This window comes from Electrophorus electricus, chromosome 5, assembly GCF_013358815.1.
Source record: "Electrophorus electricus isolate fEleEle1 chromosome 5, fEleEle1.pri, whole genome shotgun sequence".
NCBI lineage: Eukaryota > Metazoa > Chordata > Actinopteri > Gymnotiformes > Gymnotidae > Electrophorus > Electrophorus electricus.
Window position 1 is genome coordinate 21,115,730 of NC_049539.1, and position 16,217 is coordinate 21,131,946.

A 16,217-nucleotide genomic window follows, 5' to 3' on the forward strand; every position below is an offset into this window, starting at 1 on the left:
TCTCACACGGATAATAGTTCTGTCTCTCTCTCTCTCTCACAGATAATAGTTCTGTCGCTCTCTCTCTCTCTCGGGCTCACACAGATAATAGTTCTGTCTCTCTCTCTCTCTCTCTCACACACACAAAGATAATAGTCCTATCTCTCTCTCTCTCTCACACGGATAATAGTTCTGTCTCTCTCTCTCTCTCTCTCACACACACACACAGATAAAAGTTCTGTCTCTCTCTCTCTCTCACACGGATAATAGTTCTGTCTCTCTTTCTCTCTCTCTCACACACACACACACACACACACAGATAATAGTTCTGTCTATCTCTCTCTCTCTCTCTCTCTCTCTCTCTCAGATAATAGTTCTGTCTCTCTCTCTCTCTCACACACACACAGATAATAGTTCTGTCTCTCTCTCTCTCACACACAGATAATAGTTCTGTCTCTCTCTCTCTCTCACACACAGATAATAGTTCTGTCTCTCTCTCACACACACACAGATAATAGTTCTGTCTCTCTCTCACACACACACAGATAATAGTTCTGTCTCTCTCTCTCTCACACGGATAATAGTTCTGTCTCTCTCTCTCTCTCACAGATAATAGTTCTGTCGCTCTCTCTCTCTCTCTCACAGAGAGATAATAGTTCTGTCTCTCTCTCTCTTTCTCTCTCTCTCTCACACACACACACAGATAATAGTTCTGTCTCTCTCTCTCTCTCACACGGATAATAGTTCTGTCGCTCTCTCTCTCACACAGATAATAGTTCTGTCTCTCTCTCTCTCTCTCACACACACACACACAGATAATAGTTCTGTCTCTCTCTCACACACACACAGATAATAGTTCTGTCTCTCTCTCTCTCTCTCTCTCTCTCACACACAGATAATAGTTCTGTCTCTCTCTCACACACACAAATAATAGTTCTGTCTCTCTCTCACACGGAAAATAGTTCTGTCTCTCTCTCTCTCACACGGAAAATAGTTCTGTCTCTCTCTCTCTCTCTCTCTCTCTCTCTCACACACACAGATAATAGTTCTGTCTCTCTCTCTCTCTCTCACACGGATAATAGTTCTGACTCTCTCTATCTCTCTCTCTCTCTCACACACAAAGATAATAGTTCTGTCTCTCTCTCTCTCTCTCTCTCTCTCTCACACACAGATAATAGTTCTGTCTCTCTCTCACACACACAAATAATAGTTCTGTCTCTCTCTCACACGGAAAATAGTTCTGTCTCTCTCTCACACGGAAAATAGTTCTGTCTCTCTCTCTCTCTCTCTCTCTCTCTCTCACACACACACACACACACACACACACACACACACACACACACACACACACAGATAATAGTACTGTCTCTCTCTCTCTCTCTCACACACACACAGATAATAGTTCTGTCTCTCTCTCTCTCTCTCTCTCACACACAGATAATAGTTCTGTCTCTCTCTCTCTCTCACACAGATAATAGTTCTGTCTCTCTCTCACACACACAGATAATAGTTCTGTCTCTCTCTCTCTCACACGGATAATAGTTCTGTCGTTCTCTCTCTCTCTCTCACACACAGAGATAAAAGTTCTGTCTCTCACTCACACAGAAAATAGTTCTCTCTGTCTCTCTCTCTCACAAACAGATAATAGTTCCGTCTCTATCTCTCTCACACACACAGATAATAGTTCTGTCTCTCTCTCTCTCTCTCACACAGATAATAGTTCTGTCTCTCTCTCTCTCTCACACACACACACAGATAATAGTTCTGTCTCTCTCTCTCTCACACACAGATAATAGTTTTGTCTCTCTCTCTCTCACACACACACAGATAATAGTTCTGTCTCTCTCTCTCTCTCTCTCACAGAGATAATAGTTCTGTCTCTCTCTCGCTTTCTCTCTCTCTCACACACACACAGATAATAGTTATGTCACTCTCTCTTTCAGATAATAGTACTGTCTCTCTCTCTCTCTCACACACACACAGATAATAGTTCTGTCTCTCTCTCTCTCTCTCTCTCACACACACACAGATAATAGTTCTGTCTCGCTTTCTCTCTCTCTCTCTCACACACACAGATAATAGTTCTCTCTCTCTCTCTCACACGGAAAATAATTATCTGTCTCTCTCTCTCTCTCACAAACACACAGATAATAGTTCTGTCTCTCTCTCTCTCTCTCTCACACGGATAATAGTTCTGTCTCTCTCTCTCTCTCTCTCACACGGATAATAGTTCTGTCTCTCTCTCTCTCTCTCGGGCTCACACAGATAATAGTTCTGTCTCTCTCTCTCTCTCTCTCTCACACACAAAGATAATAGTTCTATCTCTCTCTCTCTCACACGGATAATAGTTCTGTCTCTCTCTCTCTCACACACAGATAATAGTTCTGTCTCTCTCTCACACGGAAAATAGTTCTGTCTCTCTCTCTCTCTCTCTCACACGGAAAATAGTTCTGTCTCTCGCTCTCTCTCTCTCACGGAAAATAGTTCTGTCTCGCTCTCTCTCTCTCTCACACGGATAATAGTTCTGTCTCTCTCTCTCTCTCTCACACACACACACACACACACACACACAGATAATAGTTCTCTCTCTCTCTCTCACACGGATAATAGTTCTGTCTCTCTCTCTCTCACACACAGATAATAGTTCTGTCTCTCTCTCTCTATCTCACACGGAAAATAGTTCTGTCTCTCTCTCTCTCTCACACGGAAAATAGTTCTGTCTCTCTCTCTCTATCTCACACGGAAAATAGTTCTGTCTCTCTCTCTCTCTCTCACACGGATAATAGTTCTGACTCTCTCTATCTCTCTCTCTCTCTCACACACAAAGATAATAGTTCTGTCTCTCTCTCTCTCTCTCTCTCTCTCTCTCACACACAGATAATAGTTCTGTCTCTCTCTCACACACACAAATAATAGTTCTGTCTCTCTCTCACACGGAAAATAGTTCTGTCTCTCTCTCACACGGAAAATAGTTCTGTCTCTCTCTCTCTCTCTCTCTCTCTCTCTCACACACACACAGATAATAGTTCTGTCTCTCTCTCTCTCTCTCTCTCTCTCACACACAGATAATAGTTCTGTCTCGCTCTCTCTCTCACACAGATAATAGTTCTGTCTCTCTCTCACACACACAGATAATAGTTCTGTCTCTCTCTCTCTCACACGGATAATAGTTCTGTCGTTCTCTCTCTCTCTCTCACACACAGAGATAAAAGTTCTGTCTCTCACTCACACAGAAAATAGTTCTCTCTGTCTCTCTCTCTCACAAACAGATAATAGTTCCGTCTCTATCTCTCTCACACACACAGATAATAGTTCTGTCTCTCTCTCTCTCTCACACACACACACAGATAATAGTTCTGTCTCTCTCTCTCTCACACACAGATAATAGTTCTGTCTCTCTCTCTCTCACACACACACAGATAATAGTTCTGTCTCTCTCTCTCTCTCTCTCACAGAGATAATAGTTCTGTCTCTCTCTCGCTTTCTCTCTCTCTCACACACACACAGATAATAGTTATGTCACTCTCTCTTTCAGATAATAGTACTGTCTCTCTCTCTCCCTCACACACACACAGATAATAGTTCTGTCTCTCTCTCTCTCTCTCTCTCACACACACACAGATAATAGTTCTCTCTCTCTCTCTCACACGGAAAATAATTATCTGTCTCTCTCTCTCTCTCACAAACACACAGATAATAGTTCTGTCTCTCTCTCTCTCTCTCACACGGATAATAGTTCTGTCTCTCTCTCTCTCTCTCTCACACGGATAATAGTTCTGTCTCTCTCTCTCTCTCTCGGGCTCACACAGATAATAGTTCTGTCTCTCTCTCTCTCTCTCTCTCTCACACACAAAGATAATAGTTCTATCTCTCTCTCTCTCACACGGATAATAGTTCTGTCTCTCTCTCTCTCACACACAGATAATAGTTCTGTCTCTCTCTCACACGGAAAATAGTTCTGTCTCTCTCTCTCTCTCTCTCACACGGAAAATAGTTCTGTCTCTCGCTCTCTCTCTCTCACGGAAAATAGTTCTGTCTCGCTCTCTCTCTCTCTCACACGGATAATAGTTCTGTCTCTCTCTCTCTCTCTCACACACACACACACACACACAGATAATAGTTCTCTCTCTCTCTCTCACACGGATAATAGTTCTGTCTCTCTCTCTCTCACACACAGATAATAGTTCTGTCTCTCTCTCTCTCTCACACGGAAAATAGTTCTGTCTCTCTCTCTCTATCTCACACGGAAAATAGTTCTGTCTCTCTCTCTCTCTCACACGGAAAATAGTTCTGTCTCTCTCTCTCTATCTCACACGGAAAATAGTTCTGTATCTCGCTCTCTCTCTCTCACACGGAAAATAGTTCTGTCTCTCTCTCTCTTTCTCTCTCTCTCTCTCACACACACACACAGATAATAGTTCTGTCTCTCTCTCTCTCTCACAGAGAATAGTTCTGTCTCTCTCTCTCTCTCTCTCACAGATAATAGTTCTGTCTCTCTCTCTCTCTCTCTCTCTCTCTCTCTCTCTCTCTCTCACAGATTTTATTTCTGTCTCTCTCTCTCTCTCTCACACAGATAATATTTCTGTCTCTCTCTCTCACACACACACACAGTTATTAGTTCTCTCTCTCTCACACACACAGTTATTAGTTCTCTCTCTCTCTCTTTCTCTCTCTCTCACACAGGTAATCGTTCGGTCTCTCTCTCTTTCTCTCTCTCTCTCTCTCTCTCTCTGTGTTCCACACACAGATAATAGTTCTGTCGCTCTCTCTCTCTCTCTCTCTCTCACACAGATAACAGTTCTGTTTCTCTCTCTCACACACACAGAGATAATAGTTCTGTCTCTCTCTCTCTCTCTCTCACACACAGAAAAGTTCTGTCTCACACACAGATAATAGTTGTCTCTCTCTGTCTCACACACAGATAATAGTTCTGTCGCTCTCTCTCGCTCTCTCTCTCTCTCTGTCTCACACACAGATAATAGTTCTGTAGCTCTTTCTCTCTCTGTCTCGCACAGATAATAGTTCTGTCTCTCTATGTCTCACACAGATAATAATTCTCTCTCTCTCTCTCTCTCTCTCTCTCTCTCTCTCTCTCTCTCTCACACACACACACACACACAGATAATAGTTCTGTCTCTCTCTCACACAAACACACAAAGATAATAGTTCTCGCTCTCTCTCTCCATTTCAGACACACACATCGTTCTGGGCATTGAGAGTTCTGGTAAACTGGGATGTGATGATGTTGTCACTTCACCTCTCTTTTGTCTCTCTAGTTTGTTGACTGAGAGCGGCGGAGTGTTGATCATGCCTGTGGTTCCTTTTAGTTGTGCTGCCACAGCTACATCTGCCAAAGTCCATCTTTGCACATCATAGTTTCCTACTTTACACACCCTCTACCTGGACATGTCTAATAATCTAGTCTCTCTGTCTGCTGAGGTTCACCTACCCCTGATGTCATGACGTTACTGTCTCAGCTGCCATGGCTAATCCCTCCACCCCACACAGCTACTTCCCCGCTGCCCTTCATGGATGATCTCATACAGGAAGAGTTTCGGTCATGTGCACACCGTCGGGACCAGACAAGGACTTCTAGAAAACCACACTAGACATTAATTGCTTATTGTTCCATATTTCTTTATTTATTTTTCTCCATCTCACTACTTATTCTGCTCCTTATTGTCTATATTCTTACTACTGTAATGTCCGTTATTGTCCAGAGGACCCCACCAGTTTACAGCCCACCAGAACCAGTGCACCGAGGACACTGTCAGCACTGACATCCACACGTCTCTCACACATCTGGAGGACATGGACAGTTATGTTCCAGTGCTGTTCACTGATTACAGCTCAGCAGTCAACACAGTCACCCCAACCAAACTGACTGAAACACTCACCACTGGACTCACACCCTCCTTCTGTAAATGGGGCTGAACTTTCTAACAGACAGAATCAGTCAGTCAGAACTGGCAATGTACATCCAGCACAAGGACTGAGAACACTGGGACCCCCCAGGACTGTGTGGCCACCCAGTATAACACCAGCATCATCAAACTGGTTTGACTGATCACTGGATGAGACAGCATACAGGAGGGAGGTGACAGATATGGTGACATGGTGTCATGACAACAATCTCTCCCTGAATGCAGACAAGACCAAGATGATTGTTGACCCAAGGAGGAAGGAGAAGCAACAGCACACACCACTACAGACAGGAGAGATGTAGGTGAACTCCTTCACCTTCCTGGAGTTCACATCAGTGAGGACCTCACCTGGACCTACAACACACCCCACATCAGTGAGGACATCACCTGGTCCTACAACACACACACCCCACATCAGTGAGGACCTCACCTGGACCTACAACACACACACCCCACATCAGTGAGGACCTCACCTGGACCTACAACACACACACCCCACATCAGTGAAGACCTCACCTGGACCTACAACACACACACCCCACATCAGTGAAGACCTCACCTGGACCTACAACACACACCCCACATCAGTGAGGACCTCACCTGGACCTACAACACACACACACCACATCAGTGAGGACCTCACCTGGACCTACAACACACACACCCCACATCAGTGAGGACCTCACCTGGACCTACAACACACACCCCACATCAGTGAGGACCTCACCTGGACCTACAACAAACACCACATCATAAAGAAATCCCAACAGTATCTGCTGTGTCCTCTGCTTATGTACGATACCCAGCATGACCTGCAGGTTAACACTCTCCTGACATCAGAACTCTGAAAATGTTCAGCTCTTGTTCACAGTTTTATTGACAACAGGAGGAAACGTGAAACTGAATCACATGAAAGACAAATCAACAACAAGCCAGCCACAACAAGTACCGATATACACAAAACACAATGCAGCAAACTTCACAGAGAATAACATTATCCACCAAATAATGATCTGTGATTACAAATAACAATACAATAAACTACACACAACCACAATGTTTTCAAAAGGTATGAGATGTACGCAGACAACTGCATTAGCACGGCTATAATAACTACAATAACTATAATAACTACAATAACTAGAACTCTTGGAGTTGTATTCTCTCACTCTACGATCGCTACACACAGAAACCGACTCGCTGCTACTGACACCCTGTGGTTCATAAATGAATTACAACTAACCTCAAAAAATGGAACAGAGTTTATAAACTCCTGACAGAACAGCATCTGTACTTCCTGAGGAGGCTGAGGAAATGTAGCATGTCAACTAAAACTCAGCAGTTCCTACAGGAGAATGATGGAGAGTGAATTCCACAGTATGATATGGGAACGGCACTACTCAGGAATGGAAGACTCAGTTTTCAGTATTTTCTCATTCTCACTCTTTCATAAACACACACAGACACCAACACAGAAACACATACGCACGCACACACACACACACACACACACACACACACCCACACACATACACGTAAGCACACACAAACAAACCCACATACGCATGCACACACTAACGTTCCATACCTGAGAGTGTCCAGTCTGCAGTGGGGATCCTCCAGTCTAGCAGAGAGCAGCTTCACTCCTGACTCTCCTGGGTGGTTGTACGTCAGGTCCAGTTCTTTCAGGTGGGAGGGGTTTGACCTCAGAGCTGAAGCCAGAGAAGAACAGCCTTCCTCTGTGACCAAACAACCAGACAGTCTGCAGAAAGGAGGGAAACAGGTAGAGAGAGACAGAGAGTGAGATGCACTTCCAGAGCAGCCTGCATGGGGCAGCTAGAGAGGCTGGTAACTGTAGTGGAGGTTCCTCCACTCTCATCTCTCTCCGGCGTCCTCCATGGCAGATGGTTTTGTTCACTCTTCTCCAGATCGCTGCTGTCTGTGTTTATTTTTGCTCTTATTTTTATTCAGCCCTTCAGAACTCTAGTGCACTATTAACCTACATCAGAAGAACCCCAAAGCTGGACTTACACTGTGTGATTTCAGTGGTCTTATTAGACTGTTACATGTCAGACTGTATGAGATGATGCCAGTAAAATCTTGGCAGAATTCTACATCTGGCTGTGATAACAGGAGTAAAAACACTGTCACATTTCTGGACCTGTGACTCAGAGATAAAGTCTAAGAATCCTAAGCGATGCATACTTTTTTTGGAAGTTGCAAAGCTGATGCCAGACTTTCACAAGTGTCCTCAAGATTACAGATAGCTAGACTGCAAGTAGATACAACTGACAATACAATATAGTCTACAGTAGATACACTAAATATTACAATGTAAGTCACTCTGGATAAAAGCATCTGCCAAATGCTGTAAAAGTAAATATAAATGTACTCTTATGTGGTCATGGAACTGTCTTGGCTTTATAGGACATTTCTGAGAAATAGATATCCAAAATCAACCTGAATGAAACATGAATTCACCCAAAGGTATTATTATTTTAATAGGAGTTTATGAAAAATAGTAGAGTGAAATCTGTCCAAACTTACTCTGCTGATACTCTGCAAATTCAGTCTATACAAAATGAGTGCATTATTTTGCCTAAAGGTAGTTTGACTTTAATATGGATTTATGAAGACATTGTACAGTGAGTGTCCAAACTTACTCTGCTAATAGTCAAGGGCTTCTACTCACATGTGGTAGTGGAACTGTTTTTGCATTTTGTTAAAATTCAGAAAAATATGTAAAACTTCAATATAGATTTATTAATGATCTGGTGATGGCCAAGGGCCACCATTCAATTGGCAGTGGAATATTTCAGCCCTGGAGTTCTCCTGCCCTGCACATTTGCCACATTTCACTAGTGATAACCCCTGTTTCAGCTGGCAGTCAAGCTCTATAATAACCTTCTGAGAAACATTATGTAGAAAAAGCATTTTCCACAATGCTTATTAAGCTGTGTAAATATATTACCAATTGTGTTTAATGTAATTATGCAATTTAACTAGTTCAATCAAGTAAACTGTATTTTGTACTTTTAAATGTAGTAAACGTGCAAGTCCATCGAAGCTCTTAAAAATACAGCGAAATACCGTAAAATCGCGCATATAGGCGCATAATTTAAAGCGCGGACGACTTGACCGTGAATCGCTAAAGCGCGGATAGCGTGATCGCGGTTGTAACCTAGTAACCACCTGTAACCTAGTAACCACCTGTAACCTAGCTACAAGATTTAAATGTGTTTATACTGATGTAGGGGACCTGACTGATTAATACACAGCTGTAGTTCATGAACACCAGATGTTATAAATCACATCCCCGTCAAATCTCCCGTCACACCCTCACCCTCCTCCCTCCTGCTCTCAACTACGTGAAGATCCAACCGCATTTCTCCTAAAGACTGTAACTTGATTGTTGCAAAGACAAGAAGTCCAATCTTGCTTATTGACAGTTTGGTCAAATTGTTGAGACTGTTAGCTGGTCAGATATCTGTGCTGAACAGTAAACAACTAAACAAATCAACATAGCTAGACTTTCTTTGCTAACATTAGCTAGTTAGCTGTTAGCCATGAATGACGATCAGAGATTGAGTGAAAAACTCACACAGGCTTTGTCTGTCTGTCTTAGTCCATCTACTTTTACTTTTTGTCTGTCCCTTTCTGGTATTTTCCTTTTCTCTTGGAAATCACCATAGCAGCAAATATCCTCCAATTCCAGTTTGAGATTTTCTGTCATTTTCATGATCCACTACAGTTCTCTTCACCTCAGTAAGTTAAAACAGCTCCTCTGATGCTATTGGCCACTGTAATGACGTCATTCAATATTCTGCTGCCCCGGCCGTCCTACCACATATTTGATTGGATAAAATTACTGTCACTCAAAATGAGAACCTGATCACTCATATTCCTGTTACTGCTGGATACAAGTGCTTCTTGGATATTCATGTTATTACTACCTTCATTTTTTTTTTTCAAATGGTACAATTTAAAAAATTTGTGGAGTGTTTTTATTGTACCTTTTGACATTTTTTAATACGTCAACATAGACTTCCTAAAAACACAAGGACAACAATCACAAGGTTATTACTGTATTTCTAGACCAAATTGTTTTCTGCTGTTTCGTGTGCTCCCAGTTTTAGTTGAGAAAAATATTAGGAACATTATCTTCACTACATATAATGGTGTTATAATACTGTTTCTGACCATTCTGGTGCCCTACACACACCCAAACACACCCTGCTGCTACCACACTACAGTTACAGTGAAACTACAAACACTCCATAACTGCAGCCTGATAACATTTAATAGACAAACTGAACACAGGCATGCTAATAGAACACAGATTTGTACCTTCAGTTTCCAGAGTTGGCTCTGTCCTAGAACAACTCCCCCAGGTCATTGTGCCAGTGTTGGGTAGTGTAGTCTATTGTGTGGCTGTGTGTATCAACATAAAATATTGTGGGTGTAGAAGATTACTGTACATTCACTGAGTGGATTTGAACTTGTTACATCTACTACTGTATTTTCTTTTCCCTCTTCTGGTTTATGTTTAATGAAGACAGGTTTGGGGTGGAGCAGGTGTTGGATTTGGTTTTTATTCTGTCTTATACTCCCCATAGAGACAGATGGCATGTTTGTAGATCTCTATTACTTTTTTGTAATAATGGTTTGTGCTCAGAATAAAGTGTCTGTTGTGGTCTCTCCCCCTACACTGGCACATAACAGAGATGTATAAAGGTTGGTATCTCTCTCTAATCATCTGCAGCTGAAATAACCAGCAACTGAAGATGGCTGCCTCCAACACTCCTTTACCATTTATCAAACACTGTAAGATAAAACTGATGATTTTCTTCATAATTTGTGAACCCTAAAGACGGCCATGTTACTATATTGTGTGGGATGTAGCTTGGACACATATTAAAACTGTAGCATAACCATTGTATTAGAGTGTTGCTATGAACAATGCATTAAATAAGAGTTTTACACATTTTTTCCTTTTTTTTTTTTTTTTTTTAAACAGAACAGTGCCTTGACTCTCCCACTAGTTGTATTTTATATCTTTTCCCTGCAAAACACCTTCACTATTGTTTCTGAACTTCTGAGCCCTCCAGACATCTTGTGGTTTTAAGTATTTTCTGTGGTCAGTGTTTGTTCTCCTGTATGGAGGAAGCAGAAAGACAAGGAGCACAGCAAGGGGTCCAGTGAGGAACACATTCCAACAGTGGTGGTCACACACAGATAATAGTTCTGCCTCTCTAACACACACAAATAGATCTGTCTGTCTCTCTCTCTCTCTTTATTTCACACACACACAAACTCACAGATAATAGTTCTGTCTCACACTTACAAATAATAGATCTGTCTCTCTCCGTCTCTCTCTCTATTTCTCTCTCTCTCACACACACACACACACACACACACACAGATAATAGTTGTGTTTCTCTCTCTCTCTCACACACACACACAAACACACACACACACACAAACACACACAATTAATAATTCTGTCTCTCCCTCACACACGTTTCAATTGAGGTGAAGCATTATAAACAGTAAATGAAACATACTTGTGTCAATCTGTGTAATAAATAAGATTTCAAACAGTAGTCATATTGGCCCTGAACTAAACAGTGTGTGGTCTGGTTTACTGTGTACATACAGTAGTCATATTGGCTCTGAACTAAACAGTGTGAGGTCTGGTTTACTGTGTATAAACAGTAGTCATATTGGCCCTGAACTAAACAGTGTGAGGTCTGGTTTACTGTGTATAAACAGTAGTTATATTGGCCGTGAACTAAACAGTGTGAGGTCTGGTTTACTGTGTATAAACAGTAGTCATATTGGCCCTGAACTAAACAGTGCGAGGTCTGGTTTAATTCTGTGTGGTTATATTTCTACATGGAGTTATATTGCTACATTTGGTTAGAATTCTACATGCGATTATAATTCGACGTTTGGTTATATTTCTACGTGTGGTTATAATTCTCAGTGTATCTGAATAATGTAGTATCAAATGATGAATTATGGGTGCAGAAATGTCTGATCTAAAGTTCTGATGTAATACAAAACACCACACATGCTATGCACCACATACACACACACACACACACACACACACACACTTCACTCCTTCTCTCCTCCTAATCTCCTGATTATTGATTACTGTGTCTTGTGTGTCTTTCTTTCTCTCTTGTAATTAAGTCCACAGGTTCACTCGTCCAGTGCTGAACATTGTTCCTCACTACTGTGTTCAGATGTCCTGAGTTTACTGTCAGCTGTCTGCTCAGTTTCTCTCTCTGCTGACTCCACGTCTTCTACCATCACTGTTCTATTTTAGTTTGATGTCTCTGGCTTGATGAAAAAATTAGCAGCCAACATTCACTCCTAAGTCAAGCTAATATGACGTTAGCGTGAGGTATCTAGGTGTAGTAACCAACAGCTGTGAGTGGACACAGCTGACACTACAGCAGAGCTGTGGGGCTACAGTGAGGCTACAGTGAGAGTGGACACAGCTGACACTACAGCAGAGCTGTGGGGCTACAGTGAGAGTGGACACAGCTGACACTACAGCAGACCTGTGGGGCTACAGTGAGAGTGGACACAGCTGACACTACAGCAGACCTGTGGGGCTACAGTGAGAGTGGACACAGCTGACACTACAGCAGACCTGTGGGGCTACAGTGAGAGTGGACACAGCTGGCTCTTCTGTCTCTGTCTGCTGTGTTCACTCTCTTCCATGTTCTCCCCCTGGACACTTTCACCATCAAGTTCTTCTGTCTTTTCTCTCTCATGCTGTCTTCTTACTAAAGAAGGTTGCCATGGCAATAGCATTACTCTTTCTCTTCATCCTGGCTTGTATTTGCAGAGAGATTAGAATGACTGATGTTTACAGTGTTTTCATACATAAACTAGATAAAATCACTCACTGAAATGCTTACATTAGAACACTTCATTTTACAACACAGTTGTTGGAGTTTCTAAATATATTCATCCTGTAAGACATTTCGCAAAATGTCTGCGGTCAGGTGACCAAAATTGCAGCTTGTGGACAAAATGCCAAAGTGCCTAGTTGAAGCAGCATTGTAATAAATACACCTGTACATGTGGACAAGGACTCATCTGGGTCTCCTCTTTACAATGTTATATTTCTCTTCTAGACTTGAAAATCTGCCCATGCATCACAAATGTAACTCTTTGTCTCTACAGTGTGGTCATTTAATGAAATGCAGTGAGGTTTCAACAGAAAACTATTTAGAAATATTTAAAGAAGACAACTTTATAATATAATATAAAAGTGTACATTTCCTTGCATTGCCTTGCCTGGCAATGTTTGTTTAATACTGTACTATAAGGGAGTTGACACTGACCTTTTTAAAATGCCTCTTTATTTACATTCAAAAATAGTCACAGAAACTCACCTGAGAATCTCCAGTTTACAGTGTGAACTCTTCAGTCCAGCACAGAGCTGCTCCACTCCTGAATTCTGCAGGTCATTATTATTCATCTCCAGCTCTCTCAGTGAGGAGTTTTCTGTTTGTAGAACTGATGTGAGAGATTTGCAAGACTCTTCAGTGAGACCACAGCCAGATAGTCTGTAAAAGAGTAAATACAGTAAATAATGTAGTTCAGTCAGAGGATGATGAATTAAAAGATCTGAACTGCTAATAAAAATGTAAAGAAGAGCTTGAAAGGTCTGGAACACACTGATACAGTTTCAGCCTTTTAATTTCACAAACACAGCAACATTTCAACATTACCGTGTCTTCATCAAAGACAAAATGGACAAAGACATGACAAATAACATTCATTAGCAACCTAAGACAGGTGACCAAATAATGGATGGTTGGTTCATAAGTCAGTGAATGGCAGTTACCATAATCAGAGTCCAAATATCAAAAATATCCCACCCCTAACAGCATAACAGGAAACAGAACAACATAGATCTCATTCAATGTTTCACAAATACAAATACACCAATATACAAACAGAAAATATTGTTGGAAGACATGCAGAGTAGTGATTATGGAGGAATAAACACTGCAGTAGTGATTATGGAGGAATAAACACTGCAGTATTGATTATGGAAGAATGGCACTATCGACGCAGCCAATGGCACATGCGTGGGGCCCACCATAGAACAGCGCCCTCTCATCATCACGGAGAGTGACGTGAGGAGAGTGTTTAAAAGGGTGAATACCAGGAAGGCGATGGGACCAGACGGTATCTGCGGGAGGGTCCTCAAAGCCTGCGCAGATCAGCTAGCCCCGGTATTCACCGACATCTTCAATCTCTCCCTGACGCTCGGTATCGTCCCGTCCAGCTTCAAGCGATCCACCATCGTCCCCGTCCCGAAGAAACCTCGACCCTCCGACCTCAATGACTACCGCCCTGTCGCCCTCACATCAGTCGTGATGAAGTACTTTGAAAAGCTAGTCAGAGACTTCATCACATCTTCACTGCCAGCCTCCATGGACCCACTGCAGTTTGCATACCGCCACAACCGCTCCACTGACGATGCAATTGCACATCTGCTCCACACTACACTGACTCACCTGGACGAAGGGAGGGGAAATTATGTTAAAATGCTATTTGTCGACTACAGTTCAGTATTTAACACCATCATCCCCTCCCTACTCACTACTAAGTTGGGAGATCTAGGACTGCATACATCCCTGTGCGACTGGATCTCCAACTTCCTAACAGACAGACCACAATCAGTACGGGTGGGCAACTGCGCCTCATCCACCCTCATCCTCAGCACTGGAGCTCCTCAGGGTGTGTCCGAAGCCTCCTGCTCTACTCACTGTACACCTACGACTGCACAGCCACTTCCAGCTCTAACATCATTGTCAAGTTTGCTGACGACACCGTTGTCGTGGGTCTGATCTCGGACAACGACGAGAGGGCCTACCTGGAGGAGATTAAACACCTGGAAAACTGGTGCCAGGAAAATAATCTCCTCCTAAACATCAGTAAGACATAGGAGCTGTTCGTGGATTGCAGCAAGAAGCAGGTGCGGCACTACCAACCTGTGAGGATCAGTGGAACCACGGTGGAGAGAGTAGATAGTTTCAGGTACCTTAGTGTTCACATCTCGTAGGACTTTTCCTGGTCCCGCCATACCAACTCCCTGGCAAAGAAGGCTCGTCAGCGTCTTTACCACCTCAGACGCCTAAGAGACTTCAGACTGCCCTCCAAGGTACTGCGGAACTTCTACACCTGCACTATCGAGAGCATCCTCTCAGGGAACATCACAGTCTGGTTTGGGAATAGCACCAAGCAGGACAGACAAGCACTCCAAAGGGTAGTGCGTTCAGCAGAGCGCATCACTCACACGGAACTTCCTGACCTGCAGACCATCTACTACAAGCAGTGCCAGACCAAGGCCAGGAAAATTGTGAAGGACCCCACCCATCCCAACAATAGACTCTTCTCTCTGTTGAGGTCAGGGAGGCGCTTCCGCTCCCTGAAGACCAAGACAGAGAGGCTGAAGAGGAGCTTCTTCCCACAGGCCATTCGGGCCCTGAATCAGGGAAACTGATAAACTGTGGGGACCACCACCACCATGTAACATAACTGTATATCTGTACACCTGTATATATCGATTTATACTCAATTACCTTGTTACACAACAACTGTAGATATGTTATTATACAAAATGGATCTGTACATTCTGTAGATTGTGTACATATATACCCAACCATATTACACCTGCACTGTACATTCTGTAGATTGTGTACATATATACCCAACATATACATTGTACATTGTGTATATAATCATAATATACATATATTGTACATACGTTGTTAATATATTTTGTACATACATAGAGTATATATATTTATCTTACATATATACATTTTTCTCTATGCACCCCTGTTTCCTTTCCTCAATTTGGACAGAGCACTCACCACCATTTCACTGCGAGTTATACTGTGTATGACTATGTATGTGACGAATAAACCAAACTTGAACTTGAACTTGAATGAACACCGCAGTAGTGATTATGGAGGAATAAACACCGCAGTAGTGATTATGGAGGAATGAACACTGCAGTATTGATTGGACAGAATGCAGACAGCATAATCTTTTACTAGTGTTTACATTCCTGTGCTCACACTATGAGTCACTGAACATGAAACATTCTCCTCTGCCTTTGCTTTACCCAGTGAGGTCCTGAGTTCTGTCTTTGTGGTGCACCGAGAATCACAGAGGCTCAATAGCTGAGTCAGGGACTCCATCAGTCAGTCAGGTGTGTGTGAGGCAGACCCCATCAGTCAGTTAAGTGTGTGTGAGGCAACTATCTCATGTCTG

At 42.5% G+C, this 16,217-nt stretch overlaps 1 protein-coding gene across 1 annotated transcript in view; it reads right to left on the reverse strand.

The window, feature by feature from the left end:
- Nucleotides 1-16,217, reverse strand: part of LOC113569178 (NACHT, LRR and PYD domains-containing protein 3-like) — a 239,803-nt gene that overhangs the window by 192,444 nt on the left and 31,142 nt on the right. Inside the window, exons 12-13 of the mRNA XM_035526147.1 lie at nt 13,319-13,492; nt 7,492-7,665 (exon numbers count right to left, since the gene is read on the reverse strand). Of these exons, the coding sequence (XP_035382040.1) occupies nt 7,492-7,665; nt 13,319-13,492 (348 nt within the window). The remainder of the gene's footprint in view (nt 1-7,491; nt 7,666-13,318; nt 13,493-16,217) is intronic.